The sequence below is a fragment of the Labeo rohita genome, chromosome 3, assembly GCF_022985175.1.
Source record: "Labeo rohita strain BAU-BD-2019 chromosome 3, IGBB_LRoh.1.0, whole genome shotgun sequence".
Classification (NCBI taxonomy): domain Eukaryota; kingdom Metazoa; phylum Chordata; class Actinopteri; order Cypriniformes; family Cyprinidae; genus Labeo; species Labeo rohita.
In genome coordinates, this window is record NC_066871.1 from 25,470,980 (window position 1) to 25,486,997 (window position 16,018).

The 16,018-nt window shown below is 37.7% G+C and overlaps 2 protein-coding genes across 2 annotated transcripts; one reads left to right on the top strand and one right to left on the bottom strand.

The window, feature by feature from the left end:
- The first annotated feature begins 819 nt into the window (after positions 1 to 819).
- hirip3 (HIRA interacting protein 3) lies at positions 820 to 9,694 on the top strand. Its single transcript, XM_051106703.1, has 8 exons — positions 820 to 973; positions 1,535 to 1,655; positions 2,306 to 2,468; positions 2,542 to 3,168; positions 3,998 to 4,161; positions 7,981 to 8,131; positions 9,010 to 9,108; positions 9,212 to 9,694. The coding sequence occupies exons 1-8, from the start codon at positions 906 to 908 to the stop codon at positions 9,403 to 9,405; spliced, it is 1,587 nt and encodes a 528-aa protein (XP_050962660.1). The 5' UTR covers positions 820 to 905; the 3' UTR covers positions 9,406 to 9,694.
- A 1,035-nt stretch (positions 9,695 to 10,729) lies between these two features.
- Positions 10,730 to 15,546, bottom strand: LOC127163259 (serine protease 27-like). The gene is made up of 6 exons (XM_051106413.1): positions 15,492 to 15,546; positions 12,128 to 12,148; positions 11,866 to 12,013; positions 11,481 to 11,797; positions 11,237 to 11,379; positions 10,730 to 11,057 (listed from the first exon to the last, which is right to left on the bottom strand). The coding sequence occupies exons 1-6, from the start codon at positions 15,544 to 15,546 to the stop codon at positions 10,767 to 10,769; spliced, it is 975 nt and encodes a 324-aa protein (XP_050962370.1). The 3' UTR covers positions 10,730 to 10,766.
- Between the last annotated feature and the right edge of the window lie 472 nt (positions 15,547 to 16,018).

A 16,018-nucleotide genomic window follows, 5' to 3' on the forward strand; every position in this document is an offset into this window, starting at 1 on the left:
AATCAATTCTCTTTCCGGCTCAGGCTGCATAGGTTAACATTACGGGGATGTCACGTGATGAACGAACGACTCAAACCCGAAGACTCGAGAGATGAACTAATCAATTCTCTTTCCGGCTCAGGCTGCATAGGTTAACATTACGGGGATGTCACGTGATGAACGAACGACTCAAACCCGAGGACTCGAGAGATGAACTAATCAATTCTCTTTCCGGCTCAGGCTGCATAGGTTAACATTACGGGGATGTCACGTGATGAACGAACGACTCAAACCCGAGGACTCGAGAGATGAACTAATCAATTCTCTTTCCGGCTCAGGCTGCATAGGTTAACATTACGGGGATGTCACGTGATGAACGAACGACTCAAACCCGAGGACTCGAGAGATGAACTAATCAATTCTCTTTCCGGCTCAGGCTGCATAGGTTAGCTAATTGGGCTGTCACGTGATGAACAAACAACTCAAACCCGAAAACTTGTCAGATAAGAGGCCAGGTGAGCGAATCATAGATTAAAGACCCAGGTAAATAATGAATGAATCTTTTCTGTTTCTTATAGCATTATAGTTTTGTTTTGTTTGTAGTGTGATCAACGTTTGTGTAAGCAGTAGATGTGTTAGGGAGGTAAAACATAACATTTTAATTATATTTTGCTAAAATGAACGTAATGAACGAAATGACTTGAAAAAAGATTCGTTCATTTTGCTGAACGAGACTCAAAGGACTGAGTCGGTAAAATGATCCGAACTTCCCATCACTAGTGCACACGTCTATCGGAAATTGTGCGCGATGACGTAAAGCGACGTAGCCGTGCACAGCAAAGCGCGCCAAGGTAGGGTGGCGCGCATAGTACGCACGCACGCACAGTACGCAGTGGTGTAAAAAGTGGCGCAAATGTGTAAAAAACATGGCCAGAGAAGAGGACGCGATCCGAAAGTTCGTTGTGAAAGAACTGCACAAGTGTTCGGACCTCAGGTAAACTATAGGAACCGCAGAGTCGAAAGTGCTCTCAAAATGGATGTTATCATCCTACACATTAAAGCACGCATGTTAGTAAGTCAGGGCTGATTTTGAGAAATTTGGTACGTAACGTTACGTCGGGTCTCCTACATAGCTAGTGAGTGGCATGAAGGAAAAAAAACAGATGTACAGCGTGGTTAGTGTAGGATTGTTGCATGAAGATGTGCACATCACAATAGAAAACGCTTTAGTTTGCAGGCAGCGTAAATAATGTGGTCGTAAATGATGTGTGACGCAGCTTACGTAAAAGAGGTTGGAGAAAATACTGCATGCTGGAGCGGTTTGACAGATGGACAGCTCAGAAATGTCTCTGTGCCATCACATCACTCGTGTCCATGCACAAGAAACTGTAAAGTGGACATGTGCTTGTGTTTTGTAACGCTTTGCGGTGTACAAAATGTTTAGCCTATAGTGTTGTCATGTGACATTTTTATTGATTTATATTGGTCAATCAGAATGAGATTTGCAATTCAGTTATTTGCATGTTTAATTTACTGTTACTCTGTTACTTTTCAGTTCACTGACTTTAGGCATTCTGCGGAGGAGATACCTGGAAAAGGTAGGGAGAGAGTCGCTCAACAGCAAGGACAGACAGCTGATGAAGAAAATTGTCGAGGAGGAACTTTTGAAGATGCAGGTGAGGAAGAAACCTTAAGTTAATGTGATCTTAACATGCATGTCTAGAAATGACCTTTTCCTAAGTGCTGCCCTTTGGTTATTGATGCAAACACAGAAAGTCTCTTTAGAATAAATTGCCTGTCTTTGGGTAGCTGATAAAAGTTGGCCTAAAAGTCAATGTTTTTAAATAAATTAAAGGGATAGTTCACCCAAAAATGAAAACTCTTGTCATTAATTTCTGACCCTAATGTTCCAAACCAGTAAGACCTTCGTTCATCTTCAGAACACCAAAGATATTTTTGATGAAATCCGGGATGAAAGCAATGCAACTGACATGTTCAAGGCCCAGTAAGGTAGTAAGGACATTGTTAAAATAGTTGATGTGACATCAGTGGTTCAACCATAATTTTATGAAGCTATGAAAATAGTTTTTGTGCACAAAGAAAACAAAAATAACAACTTTATTCAATAATTTGTAAGAGAAGAAACTGTGAATACAGTCATTATTTGTATTTTCTTTGCACACAAAAAGTATTCTTGTAACTTCATAAAATTATAGTTGAACCACTGATGTCACATGGGCTGTTTTAACAATGTCCTTACTACCTTTCTGGTAGAAATGTGATTTGCCAAGGGTTAACAAAGTGTTAAACCTGTTTTAATTTCCAGGGCAGCAGTGATGATGAGCCTCTTATTAAGTGTGTGAATGCATCAAAGAGCCAGAGCAAAAGGAAAAGGGAAGATGATGATGATGATGATGATGATGAAGGGGATGAAGAGAATAAAACGGTGGGAAAGACAAAAAGGTCACGGCTGGAGGAGTCTTCTCCAGGTAAGTAGTATTTATGGAGTTTGTCCTTGTTTTATTTGCTCACGTGAGTAACTTTATAATCTCTCTTGCCCAGATTCGCCTGACTCTGGAATAGAGAAGGCTATGAATGAGGGAGAACAAAAAGAGGAAGAAGCTGAAAGTGATAAAGGCACGGGTGAAGACAGTGAGGAGGAGCAAGAGAAAAAGAACATTAAGAAAAAAACACAGAAAAAGAGACCGAGCAAACAAAGAACACAGGAAAAGGACAGTAAGAAAAAGAGACAGAAGAAGAAAGGGAAGATGATAGAACGTGATGAAGATGAGGAGTTGGAGGATTCTGATGAGGAGGAGGAGGAGGAGGAGGCAAGGCAAAAACAACCAACTAAACACAAGAAAAAGAAAACGGATTCGGACAGTGAGGAGGACATCAGTGATAAACCGGCTTCGAGTGATTCTGAGGATGAAAAAGTGAAGAGCAAAGCGAAGACGCAGAGCAAAAGAAAAGACATCAGCAAAAAGAAGCCAGTTGAGAGGGATGTTGTGAAAGAAGTAGAAAGAGAAGTTTTTGGGAGCAGCTCTGACAGTGAAGAGGAGAATAACGAGAGCGCTAAAACAAAAGACAAGAGCAACTCTGAAAATGACAGCAGTGGAGACAGTGAAGATGAAAAAGATAAACAAGAGGATGCTGCTAATTTATCCTCCAAAGAGATGGAGAAAGATGGTAAGAATCCCTCAGAGGTCAAAGTCGGTGTACTGGTAAACAGTGTTGGGGAAAGTTACTTATAAAAGTAATGCATTACAATTTTCCGCTACTCCTAGAAAAAGTAACTAATTACATTACTTAGTTACTTTTTACGGAAAGTAATGTGTTATGTTACTTTTGCGTTACTTTTTAAATCTGGGCAGGACTTGCTTCTTTGTTTTTAATATAAAACAATTCTAATGTAAAAGCCCTTTTACACCAAAAGTGAAATGAATTCACCTCAGGCTGAAAGAAAAATACATTTATGCAGGAGATCACTCTTCAGCTATGAAGATGAAGCACAAATGTTAGTCCATCTAAAGTAATTTTTGCTTTTTAGTATGGTTGAATTGCATCATCGAAGGTCAGCAGCAAAGACACTGGTTAATAAAATGGCATTAAATACATAAAAGATATTTGTTTTATTTTACATATTTAATTATTGGTTGAGTCATATTCTGAGTTTGCATTTCACTGTTTTATTCATTTTGAGGAATACTGAATCTGTTTTTGTGAGTGAGATGAATTAATGCATGTCCACATTTAGTCTATAATACAGTAAAATCATGTTTTCTCCCAATTTCCCCACAGGAGACTATGTCAGTCAATAAATGGGGGAAAAAAGTAACTGGCGATACTTGAAAAAGTAACTCAGATATTTTCTTAGAAATTTAAAAGTAATGTTACTTTACTAGTTCCTTGAAAAAAGTAATATTATTACGTAACTTGCGTTACTTGTAATGCGTTACCCCCAACACTGCTGGTAAACCTTTCTCTTTATATTGTTAATCAATCTTTTTCTTGTCAGAGGAGAAAATGCAGGACAATCAGGAGGCAGCAGAGGACTCTGATTCCTCGTCTCTTCCCTCGCTGGAGGACGAGGATGAAAAAGAGAAGGACAAGAAGGAGGGAAAGAAAAGCGGGACAAAGAAAAAGCACAGCGAGGAGAGGGAAAGCACAACCAGAGGAAAGGCAAGATGAATTTGAGAACTGCTCATATCACAAAAAATGAACACAGACAGCTATATTACTGGAAATATTACTGTTTTACTGTATCTTTGATTCAGTTCAATTCAAGTTTTTTTGTATACTGCTTTTCACAAAACAAATCTTGCAAAGCAGCTTTACAGAATATTAAAGTTTCTACAATATATTTAGTTGTAGCTTACTAGTGAAGATTATGTCAAGTTGATGTACATATGGCAGAGATGTATGGTAAAGATCAGTTAATGAACAGACAATGAACACTATTAACTAGGGGTGTAACATACACAAATGTCACGGTTTGGTACGTACTTTGGTTCGGGGGTCACGGTTCGATATGATTTCGGTACAACCAGGGAAAAGCAACAAATGTACTATGCTAAATTATTTTCATTTATTTTGAACACACAGTACTTCAAATTAAAAATGTTTTCCACCTAGATGTGAAAATACTAAACATTATATTAAATTATAATGTTATATAAATTATAATGTTATAATGTTATATTATATTATAATGTTTTATATATATGTGTGTGTGTATATATATATATATATATATATATATATATATATATATATATATATATATGCGCGTACAAGGAATAAATACTTGAAATATGCTTGATTTAGTTAACAGATAAACAAGGGAAAAAGTGCGATACGTAACGTAGCCTATATATGCTGAGGTTCAGTTAATTTTTGTGACGCGCTTAATTTGTTCACAGAAAGGAAAATCAAATGGCAGAAAGCGACATCCTATTTGTTTTCTTAATTTTACAAAATCACAATGTTTTGTTTTCATTGTGAGTGTACAAACATAAAAGTAGACCTTTTACAGTTTTTGCATTATTATTAAGACAATAAATGGAGTGTTTTAATTTAATTCTGCTGGTATAAGGAAACAGCTGAAGTGAGCGCGCCAGCACACACACACATACGCATACACATACGCATACAGATACACACAAAACATATGAGTTCCAGCACTGTTACCTTGACAGTGCAGTTGGTACTTTACTAAATAAAATAAAGTGAACCAAACATACAGTCATGTGAAAAAGTTAGGACACCCTATTGAATTCCATGGTTTTCTGTATCAGGACATCATTAAAACAAAACTAGTCCTTGGCCGCTCTTAAAATTTCGAAAATAAAACCTCAGATGAACAACAACACATGACAAATTTCACTGTGTTATTATTCACTGAACAAAAATAAAGCCAAAATGGAAAAGCCATGTGTGACAAAGTTAGGATGCCCTTACTGTTAACACTGGAATTAAGAGGGTAAATAACAGTCAAGCACTGCTAATCAAATACCTTTGATTAACTGATCATCAGCAAGTCTGAGCGCCTCTATAAAAGCATAAGCTTTGGCAGTTTGCTGGTCTGGAGCCTTCAGGTGTGTGTTAACACAATGCCAAGGAGGTAAGACATCAGCAATCATCTTAGAGAAGCAACTGTTGCTGCCATCACTCAGAGAGGAGTAATACGCCCATTTCCAAACAATTTGAAGTTTATTCACAAGTGGAAGACATTTAAAACATCTCTCCTTCCAGTAGTGGTCGTCCCAGAAAATTCACCCCAAGATCAGACGGTGTAAAGCTCAGAGAAATGGCAGACAACTCAAGAACTACACCTCAGACTCTACAGGCCTCAGTTAACATGTTAAATGATAAAGTTCATGACAATATCATTAGAAAAATATGGGACAAAAATGGCATGTTTGGAAGGCTTGGCAGAAGAAAGCATCTTCTGTCTAAAAAAACATTGCAGCACAGTTTAGGTTTGCAAAGTTGCATCTGAACAAAACACACGTCTTCTAGAATAATGTCCTTTAAACAGATGAGACCGAAGTGGAGATGTTTGGCCATAATGCACAGCGCCAAGTTTGGTGAAAACCTAAAGAGCATATCAGCACAAACACCTCATACAAAAAGACAAGTATGCTGGAGGAGGGCTGATCATTTTGGGCTTGTTTTGTAGCCACAGGACCTGGGCACCTCACAGTCACTGAGTTGACCATGAACTCCTCTGTATATCAAAGTATTCTAGAGTCAAATGCGAGGGCATCTGTCCGACATCTAATGTTGGGCCAAAATTGGGTCTTGCAACAGGACAATGATCCCAAGCACACTGGAAAATCTACAACAGAATGGCTGAAAAGAACAGTATTAAGGTGTTGCAACAGCCCAGTCAAAGTTCAGAGCTCATCCTGACTCAAATGCTGTGGTGAGAGCAGTGCATACGCAAATGCCCACAAATCTCAATAAACTGGAGCAACATTGAAAAGAAGAGTGGTCCAAATTCCCCCAGAACGATGTGAGAGACTGATAAAGTCACACAGAAAATGAATGCTTCAAGTTATTGCTGCTACAGGCAGTTGACTCATAGGGTGTGCTAACGTCACACATGGCCTTTCCCTCTTAGCTGTATTTTTTAAATAAATAATGACACTGTGTGATATGTCATGTGATGATGTTTATCTGAGGATTTATTTTCCAAATTTTAAGACCTGCCAAGGACCAGATAATTTTTTATTATGTCCTGATACAGAAAACCATAAAATTTAATAGGGTGTCCAAACTTGTTCACATGACTGTAAGCACGCCCGCCTCTTTGTCACCGTTGGAATGCAACTGAAGTACAAAGCCTATAATTACCTAATAGTTTAGCATTCAGATACATCGCAAATATGGAAATATTATGGAATATTTGGACTTGTGCCGAATGAGAGAGGTAGGATACACGAGTACAAAGGTCCATTTTGCAAACAGTTGAGTGCACAAGCCTTAAAGTATACTCATTTTGTCAGTGAGAGGCACATTCAGAAATCAGCACATGATCACCGTCTAGTGGTCTTTGTTTTCAAGTGCACAACTCACAGCATTCGCTGTTGTTCTGCGGGCGGTTATCAAACAGCGTTTCATTACTGTGGGCGCCCCTTCTGGATTGAGGGTAAATTGCCTGTATTCATTGTAAGGCCTCATGCACCGAACCGAGATGTCCGTACCATGATGGTTCAGTCCGAATACATGTATCGTTACACCCCTACTATTAACGGTAATGAATTATATGTTGCAATCAAACTTATAGCAAAATTCAGTAGTGCTGTATATTGTTTCTGGGTTGGCAGCCTTGAATATAAGATACCTCTTTCAGAAACATTAAAAAGTCCTTACAAATCCCAAAATGTGTGGAAGCTGCGAAATCATTTAGAGAAGGACAAGAAAGGGTGCAATATTTTGACAAACTGAAGTTAATAGATGGTAAAGATGCATACGAGCAGTATCAGTTAAGATATTTCACCTACCTGACTGGAAATAAGAACAAACAAACGAATGTTGTCAAGATTCTTGCCCTGGAAGTTCTGATTCAGTTTGGCCAATCACAAATGCCTTTTGTAACTCAGTTTTTATGCACTCTTCTCCTTGATTTGTTATAACTTAGCAGTCAATGGTACTCCAAATGTAAATTCTGTTGTAGGAACAAAATATATTTATTCCTGTAAATTCCTTTAAAGTTGTGTATACAAGGTGTCGTATTGGACATACTAGATGAACTCATGGACATTTATTGATTGGTAAAGAAGAACCAAAATGTCAGTACTGTGGGATTCACTTGACAGTAAAGCATGTGCTTTTGGTCTGCATTTAATGTCATGAGACAAAGGTTATTGATTCTGTTTGAAGTAAATACTGTTTATAAATGGTTAGAAAAATATGCCCCATATTTAAACTAACATTTGAATGTCACCAAGACAATTAATGATTAATTAATTAATTAGAATTATTTGTCATCATTAGGATGAGGAGAATAAGGCTGTTTCCAGGCTGAAGCGCTACATCGCCCTCTGTGGAGTGAGACGGAACTACAAGAAGCTGTTAGACGGCTGCAGATCAGTAAAGGCAAAAGTGGCTGTGCTGAAAAAAGAGCTGGAGGAGCTGGGTGTGGAAGGTTAGTGTGCATTTGTGAACACACGGAGGAGCAAGAACACAATTTGGTGAATCGCTGCAATGCCATATGAATATTTGCATTCCTTAAAGCTGCAGTCTGTAACTTTTTTTTTTTTTTTTTCATAATTTACAAAATGTAAGTAATAAGTGAGTACATCATGAAATAATTTTCCAAACTGTGTTTTTAGCTTATCCTGAATCACTTCGGTACACCTATAATACGTTTTCAGACTATTTTTCAGACTAGTTGCGCAGCATTGTCTTTTAATTTCAATCTTTCTGAAAATCCTGCGTCCAATTGTGCCTTGTTTGTAAACAAATCCAAGGTAAAATGAAGTTCTTTACTGATGCAGTCTGGAACTTAATTAAAAATAAAGTTCATCCACTTTTTCCTAATGTAGGGCTCAGAAGGAAGGTGATGCAAAGACTGTTCTTCCGCAACTTGGCGATTGCACAGCATTGTCTTGTATTTAGAGCCATCTTTATCGTTTGGTTTCTGCATAGACCGTGTTTGCCTCTTTTGTAAGGTGGGCGTGGCTTAACAGGCAGTGATGTAGAAGAAGCCGTTGATCATCTTCTGCACAGGTGGTGTTTAGTCATACAATCACGTGATAAAGTGGCACATTCCACAACCTGTCGTTTTAGCAGATTGACTTTAATATAAGCTGTTTTTAGACTAACAAGAAAGTTTTGAGTCCTTAAACTTACTGGATAACTTTATAGTACGATGTCAAGATCAAGGGAATTTTGCTTTCTCAGTTCATGACCCCTTTAAAACAGAATTCAGAAAATTTAAAACAACAAGCACAGAATTTGGAAAAGATTGAACTGATTTCATAGGGCCTTACCTAAATTCTAAAGAATTTTTGTCTGTTCCAGGTCAACCCTCAATAGAGAAGTGTAAGAAAGCTCGTCTAAAGAGAGAAGAAGCACAGGAACTGGCTGAGCTGGATGTCACCAACATCATCACCACTCAGGGTAAGATATATTTGAAGTTCCATTTGAAATGTGAGAAAACCCTGAGTTGTGATTTTTACCTTGTTCAGCGCTAAACCTCATAAAATGACACTTTGTTCTTCAGGACGTCCCAAAAGGAGAGCGGCAGCAGCAGCATGGCCCCCAGCACAGAATGTCTCCCCGCCCCCCTCTGCGTATAAACGTGTTGTGGACTCAGACTCTGATAGTGGAGAGAGCCACACAAACACAGGCCGCAGGAGATCAGCAGCCTGGGCCAACCTGCAGGGAATCATCAGCGATGATGGAGAGAGTGAGTAGGCGGCGAGTGCCTTGTTTTGTACAGTGTATTCTGTAAGTTCAGTAGCTCATTAATTCACAACAAACTCTTTAAAAAACAAACACCCTGCTCTAATAAGTCAGTCTGTACTTTGGCAAGAAGTTTATGGGTGCGCCCTCTGTTATTGTAGGATTTGTTTGGATTCCTTTCCAGTATGTTTGCTCTCTTTTCATGTGTTTTATAATTGTTCATTTGTACTGAAATATTTAAGTGTATTGAATGTTTAGAATGAGGTTTATGCAGCTTTAAAAATAAAATTACATTTATTGACTTGGGTATGTTTTGCATTCACTCTTTCTCGTCCCTTACATACAGTTGAAGTCAAAAGTTTACATAGACCTTGCAGAATCTGCAAAATGTTAACTATTTTACTAAATAAAAGTGTAAATGTGACTTTTAACCTATTATCATAACACTGTACAGCAAATTTAGTATGAAGTACCAAAATTCAAAATCAGACTCTTGACCTTTGGTGCATGGAACTTCCATTGGGAAAAAATAATGCTTTTCCTTTTTTTAGTATGTCATTTTAATGGAGACCATGGTAAGAGCTGTGCGGGTAAGGCAATTTCAATATTTTGTGTGCAATATTTTGGTCTCCTATTTTTGTTTGTTTGTGTCCCTCTCACTAAAAGAAGAGTTCGACCAATCGTAGCGCTGTGTTTGATTTGTCCTTTGTCTCTGACTTCGTTGTTTCAAGGTAGTCTGGCAATGAGAAACTGAAAAACAGCCAATGTCTTCTTCAGAAGTAAAGAATGCATCAGGAATGTGCCCTGAAGCTCATTTTTGGCTGAGTTGCTATATAGAAAAGCATATCGGGAGTTTTTTCTCTTTGTCTCTGTTTTAGGTCATATTCATGCAGAAATGTACAAAATTGTAAAGGGTTCACAAACTTTCAAGCAGCGTTTGTTATTGCGGCCAGTCCAAAATAATATACATTTAGGATATATATATGTGGACAATAAATCTGTTATACTTTTGTAAGACCTTTGGGTGTACAAAGACCACTTTAATGTTAGTTTTTCCTCACACCCTAGACCAGGGATTGTAACCATTTTTATTTTGTTTATTCAACATAGTAAATCATCAGTTCAAGGAAAATGCAGTAAAATATATATATGATCAGTTTTAACAGGTACTGATTTTGTTTTCATTTTAATTCTCACACGTTAAATGTTGTGCACTTACAATGAATCCTCTCAGTGGACTTTTTTCAAACTCTATAAACACATTAATTACCCCGGAATCAAATCAATATGAAGGTTAATATTGAAGAAAAAAAACAACACCACCTACTTCACCTACAGAAGTGTATCCATAAAAGTATCATGACACACAATCTTTAAAAAAAGTGTAAGATGAGAGGGATAATGGAGAAAGTGAGAGCAATGGAAAATGAGAGGACGTTGACTGAACCTCCATCAAGGACAGAAACAATGACAGGAACAATAGGGTACGAGACAAATCCAGGCTCGTTGCTGCTTGTGTAATTACTGATCCAGTCCTGATATTCAGACACTCTGATGTATACAGCAGGATAACCGGGTAGACCACATCCACGAGAAAAGACTGCAACTCCAAACTGAATCCATACGGAGCCCTGCCTAATGAGCAGTGGACTTCCAAAGTCTCTCTGCAAAAACAAACACTTTATATTTACACCTCTACAGTAACAGAAGAGATGTGGTAATGCAGTAGAGAGACACAGCAGATAAAACAAGACTGAGATAACAGTTCTAGTCTCTCACTTTTGTAAAGAAAAGCATGTTTTGGATAAACAGGGCCTGATGAAATGAGTGACTGATGTCTTACCCTACATGGTGCTTTCCCTCCTTCATTTAAAAATCCAGCACAGATCAACTTGTCTGTAATGATGCCTCCATAGGAATTATTGCATTCAGTGTTGTCCACAACAGGGTTCTCCACCTCCTGCAGTATGTCTGGAAGCTGTAATACTGTCACACGAAATAGTGACATAAATCAGTGGAAACATTATAAAATGCTTCATCATGTTTCTTTAAAATTTAAGAACTTTGATTGGGTGTCATTTTGAAACAATGTTTCTCACCTTCTGCACTGATCGAGCCCCATCCAGTGACCCAACTCTCTGTACCAGCAGGAAACTCACTACCGGCAGCCGCCAGACAGACTGGCCTAATGTAATCAGTGAAATTCACAGAAGAAGAGAGCTGGAACAGTGCTAGACTGTAACCAAGACTGTTATAATTAGGATGTTTGATTTGAGTCACTGTCCTGGATATCTCATGTGGGTTTGAGCCATTTTGGGTCAGACGCCCCAAGTAGATCACAATGTCAGAAACATTGATGCTGTAAATACAAGTCAGTTTTATTTTCACTATTATGAATCCACATCTCTACATATACACTATACAATATTTCGACACTTGAAATTCATAAAAGCACTTTGTACTTTTGGAGACTGGTAGCTGCAGTCTTTATTGATGAGAGTCCCGGTGAAATAAAAGCGTCCAGTGGACAGTTCGTGAATGCTGGCTTGCCACGGCCAAGAGCCTGCCGTTGCATTCTGCCCTCCAATAATTTTGGTGTTGAGGGGGGCTTGACCACATACTGATGAGAGGAAAGATGATATATGGGAATTCCCTGTTTACTCAAAAAACTACAACACATTCAAAATAAAACTCTCTGTCTGACTTAATATTATTTTAGATTATAAAAACTTACCATCTGATTGACCCAGGCAGCCTATTAGGAGGAAAAAAAAAGAAAAAGATTCAGTTCTTAAACTTCAGTAATATTGCATCAGTTGACTATAGACATTCTGTTGACTTCAAGTACTGTATCATTGCACCTATGTCAACTAACTCTTATTAGACTATCAGTAGCATATTAATTTCCACCTGGTTAATATCTGCTATCGTTTTACTGTGATGGTTTCCCAACATACATTCTATTGACTATAAGTAACTTTGCAAAATTATTCTGCTAACCCTAACCTAAAAGTAAGTCTACCAATATTCAGCTAATACTCTAAGGAGAGTTAGTTGACGTAGATGCAACGTAATAATAATAACAAATATAGCTGCAAGCAGTAAGTACCGGGGTTCAAACGCTTTAAGGCATTTAAGCAAACATGGAAAAAGACCAAGCCTGTAACCTCCTAAATTATAGATTTAAAAAAAGCATTTTTGGCAAAACCAGGTAATTTACTAAAGAAATATTTTTGTAATGTTTTTTAACATTTATGACTGTGTTCCGATCCCCTTAAAACTTTGCATGCTTGTTTAGAATCACCGGTTGCATGTGCTCAGCAGGTTTTCGTGACAACAGCCAATCATATCCAGCTTGAACCGCGACACAAACACGATTGGCCAACGTCTGCATTAGTAGATTTGCAATCTGATTGGCTGACACCTGCATAGGCGATTGAAAAGTTTTCAACCTCACCCACAATTCAGTTTGACAACTCTTGACGTGACTCCACTTTAAAGTAAACAAGAGGCATTTGCACCGACACCCTGTGACACCCTACGTTTATGACTGTTATAGCTCCAGCTGTGGTCTGATCCCCTTAAAACTTTGCATGCTTGTTTAGAGTCACCTGTTGCATGTGCTCAGCAGGTTTTGTGAAGTTTTGAGTTTTCCTTTAGGCTTTACAGGATTTTGGGTCAATTTGGATAGGCCCCTTTTCTAAACGACCCCATTATAGTTTTCCAAAGTAGTACATTGCAGTGCAATTCTCTGGACTCTCTAGGCCAATAATTATCAATAATAAAAAAAAAATGTTGCAGTGGTTTTTTCCACCTAGGACTAATGCGCTACAAGTAGGGTTTTTTTTTTTTTTTTTTTTTTTTTTTGCATGCATCTTCTCAATCATTTAAAAAAACGATTTGATTGACAGCAGTGGTTCTAGAGGCAAAGTTGTCCGGAACGAGAAGTTCTATCGTATGATGCGAATATCAAGTTTTTGCCCTCGAAAAATTTGATATTGCCCCCCAGTGGCCAATTTCTTTCAAATTTCTCTCAGACTTTTGGGGCCGTGAGTCGAAAAAGCCCCCCCTAATTTCATTCTGAACGGCCTCCGTTAACCTTGTCTAACAGGTGCTCAAAATTCATCGGCCAATGGTGGCCATGTTTTTCAAGATATGCAAATGTCCTTGTAGACACTTGTGGCACTTTGGGCCAAGACCATGCACAGCTTTTTTCATGTTGATAGGACAAATGGTTGTGCATGTGTAGCCATTTTTATGTTTTTTCCCTTTTATTGTGCCACCAAGTTATAGGCATTTTACTAAGTGGTCCTGCGTCTTTCATTTTGGTGCCCCTTTGCGATGGTGGGTCAAAAGTTAAACTTTTATTTTTTTGATAATAATTGATATTCACTCTCCAGAGAATCTTTCTGCACTGGTTTGGTTCCGATCGGGAGTTAGTTCCGATCCTAGATTGCAAAAGTAGGTTTTTCAAAAAATGCAAAATACATGAAAATTTCGCAAGGCTCACAACTGAGTTATGAGCGATTTTATACTTTTGCTCGCTGTAGCACCCCCGTCAGGCCAATTCGGGTGAGACTGGGTCACGTTGTAGGCGGTGTGTGTACTCCAAGTCCCTCCAAGTTTCAAGTCTCTATGACTTACAGTTTGGTCTGCCCGATCAGTTATACGTGGAGATTGCTGATCCATGAGCAATTTAACAATTACAAAAGGGTTTCAGCGGCATGCACTTGAAGCCTTAATAATATCAAAATAAAGTGTAACTGTAAAATTTATTAGGAATTTACTAAAGTTCCAACATGTCTTGAGGTGCAAGTGACATGAATATGAGCAAGAATGACACACTTGTGCACAGCCTATCTCTTATATCTGTACTCAATGCTTGCAGAACACCCTGAGGTCTTTCCTTTAGAAGGAGGTGCCACCTTCCTGCAGAGTTTAGCTCCAACCCACCTGCCTGGAAGTTTTCAGTGATCCTTGTGACCCTAATAAGCTGTTTCAAGTGTGTTTAATAAAGACTGGGTATGAAAAGATTGCACCTGCCACTGCGCTTCTGTTTACAAATAGAGAGTTCAGATGTAAAACCAGCTAAAAGCCATCTCAGTCAAAAATGAGATAATGATACTGAGTGAATGCTCCTGACACATATTATACGTCCATCAAATACTTTTACTTCAAACTCGCTAAATTCCAGCCCCAGCCCAATCAGATAGAAACCCATACAAAGTAGCCAGAAAGAAATGCTCATTTTAAAGAAATACTTCAGATTGATTTAGTAGCTTTTGCACCTAAACTCTTCAAATGTTAACTGAAATCATACTGATATTAAAGCACACATAGATACATTTCATTGATTTTCTGTTAAAATGTCACTGTTGTTTTAACATTAATTGCAGGTGCAGAAGTGATGTTGAACCAGTGTCACTTTGTAACATTAAATTCAGCTAGCATTGATGCATCCACATTGACTTAACATTGTTTCAGTGATTGCTTGCTATCTGGAAAGCAACTACAATAATCAAATGTAGGGGTAAATATAGGCTAATAAATGTATATTTTTAAGCATGAACATTATTATTTAAAATTATGAAAAGAAATTACTAAATTCAGCTAACAATTTACATTTATTAAAATACATTTCTAATAGAATTTGTTTTTAATGAACATTTTATTGTTTGACTTTTACAAAACAATCACATTTAACACATTTTATTAACAAAATGAATACATGATTTCATAAATGAATAAAGTGAATCAGTTGGGTGACAGAGTTTTCTTATTAAAAGATGAACTAAAACTAATATGGCAAAGAACCTTATTATTCCTCAGATAAATGAAAGATTATTTGTTCTTAGCTGATCAGCTATATTACATCTAAAGTAAATTAGAAAATCACAGACTGATAATATACAATAATGTCATGGTATCTGGTCTTAGATCTTTCCAATGATATTTTCAAGAAGGTTTAGAATAGAATTTCGCTGTAATTAATCAACAAAAATATTCTACAGGTGGCATGGTGACAGTTAAAAGGTTTTAAACATACTTTAAATATAAACATTAGTAATTTATCAAAAGCCAAGTATTTGTGGGTTTACCTGCTATGTTGAGAAGTATGGCTCCAGCCACACAAAAAATTGTGTTCAACTTCATTCTTCTCTTCTGGAGTGTGCTGTTTCTTCTACAGTCAATTCTCTAATGGTCTGTGAAGTATAAGTACTCATTCCTTAATCAGGTCCTTTTGCATCCACCCCACCTGAAGTTTTCCCCTCAGGCAGCTGTTGATGTTTACAAAGATCAGTGATGATGTAATCACTCCATTACTAATATCAGTCATTTAGGGTTTTTTTGTTTGTTTGTTTGTTTGTTTTATAGAAGAATGGAAAACAAAATTGTTACTTATTGTCACATTATACAATCTGACCATGTTTTATGAACAAATGAAAACTAAATGACCGTCAAACAGCCTTGTCACTCACTGCAGACATTTTGGCTACCTCAACCACAGAAGAATGCTGTCACTGTTTAGCAAGTAAAAAAAAGAATGCAAAGAATGGACTTGCATTCTCATGAAAACCTCCTCAGAATGACCTACCGGTGGTTCAAGCTGTCACGTTACTGTCAT

Excerpts from the sequence above, each read along its gene's own strand:
- hirip3 (XM_051106703.1), top strand. The coding sequence starts at position 906 with ATGGCCAGAGAAGAGGACGCGATCCGAAAGTTCGTTGTGAAAGAACTG. Across the intron at positions 1,656-2,305 it reads AGGAACTTTTGAAGATGCAG|GGCAGCAGTGATGATGAGCC; the intron begins GTGAGGAAGAAA and ends TTTAATTTCCAG. Across the intron at positions 8,132-9,009 it reads GGAGGAGCTGGGTGTGGAAG|GTCAACCCTCAATAGAGAAG; the intron begins GTTAGTGTGCAT and ends TGTCTGTTCCAG.
- LOC127163259 (XM_051106413.1), bottom strand. The coding sequence starts at position 15,546 with ATGAAGTTGAACACAATTTTTTGTGTGGCTGGAGCCATACTTCTCAAC. Across the intron at positions 12,149-15,491 it reads CATACTTCTCAACATAGCAG|GCTGCCTGGGTCAATCAGAT; the intron begins GTAAACCCACAA and ends TCCTCCTAATAG. Across the intron at positions 11,380-11,480 it reads TGCAGAAGGTGAGAAACATT|TATTACAGCTTCCAGACATA; the intron begins GTTTCAAAATGA and ends TTCGTGTGACAG.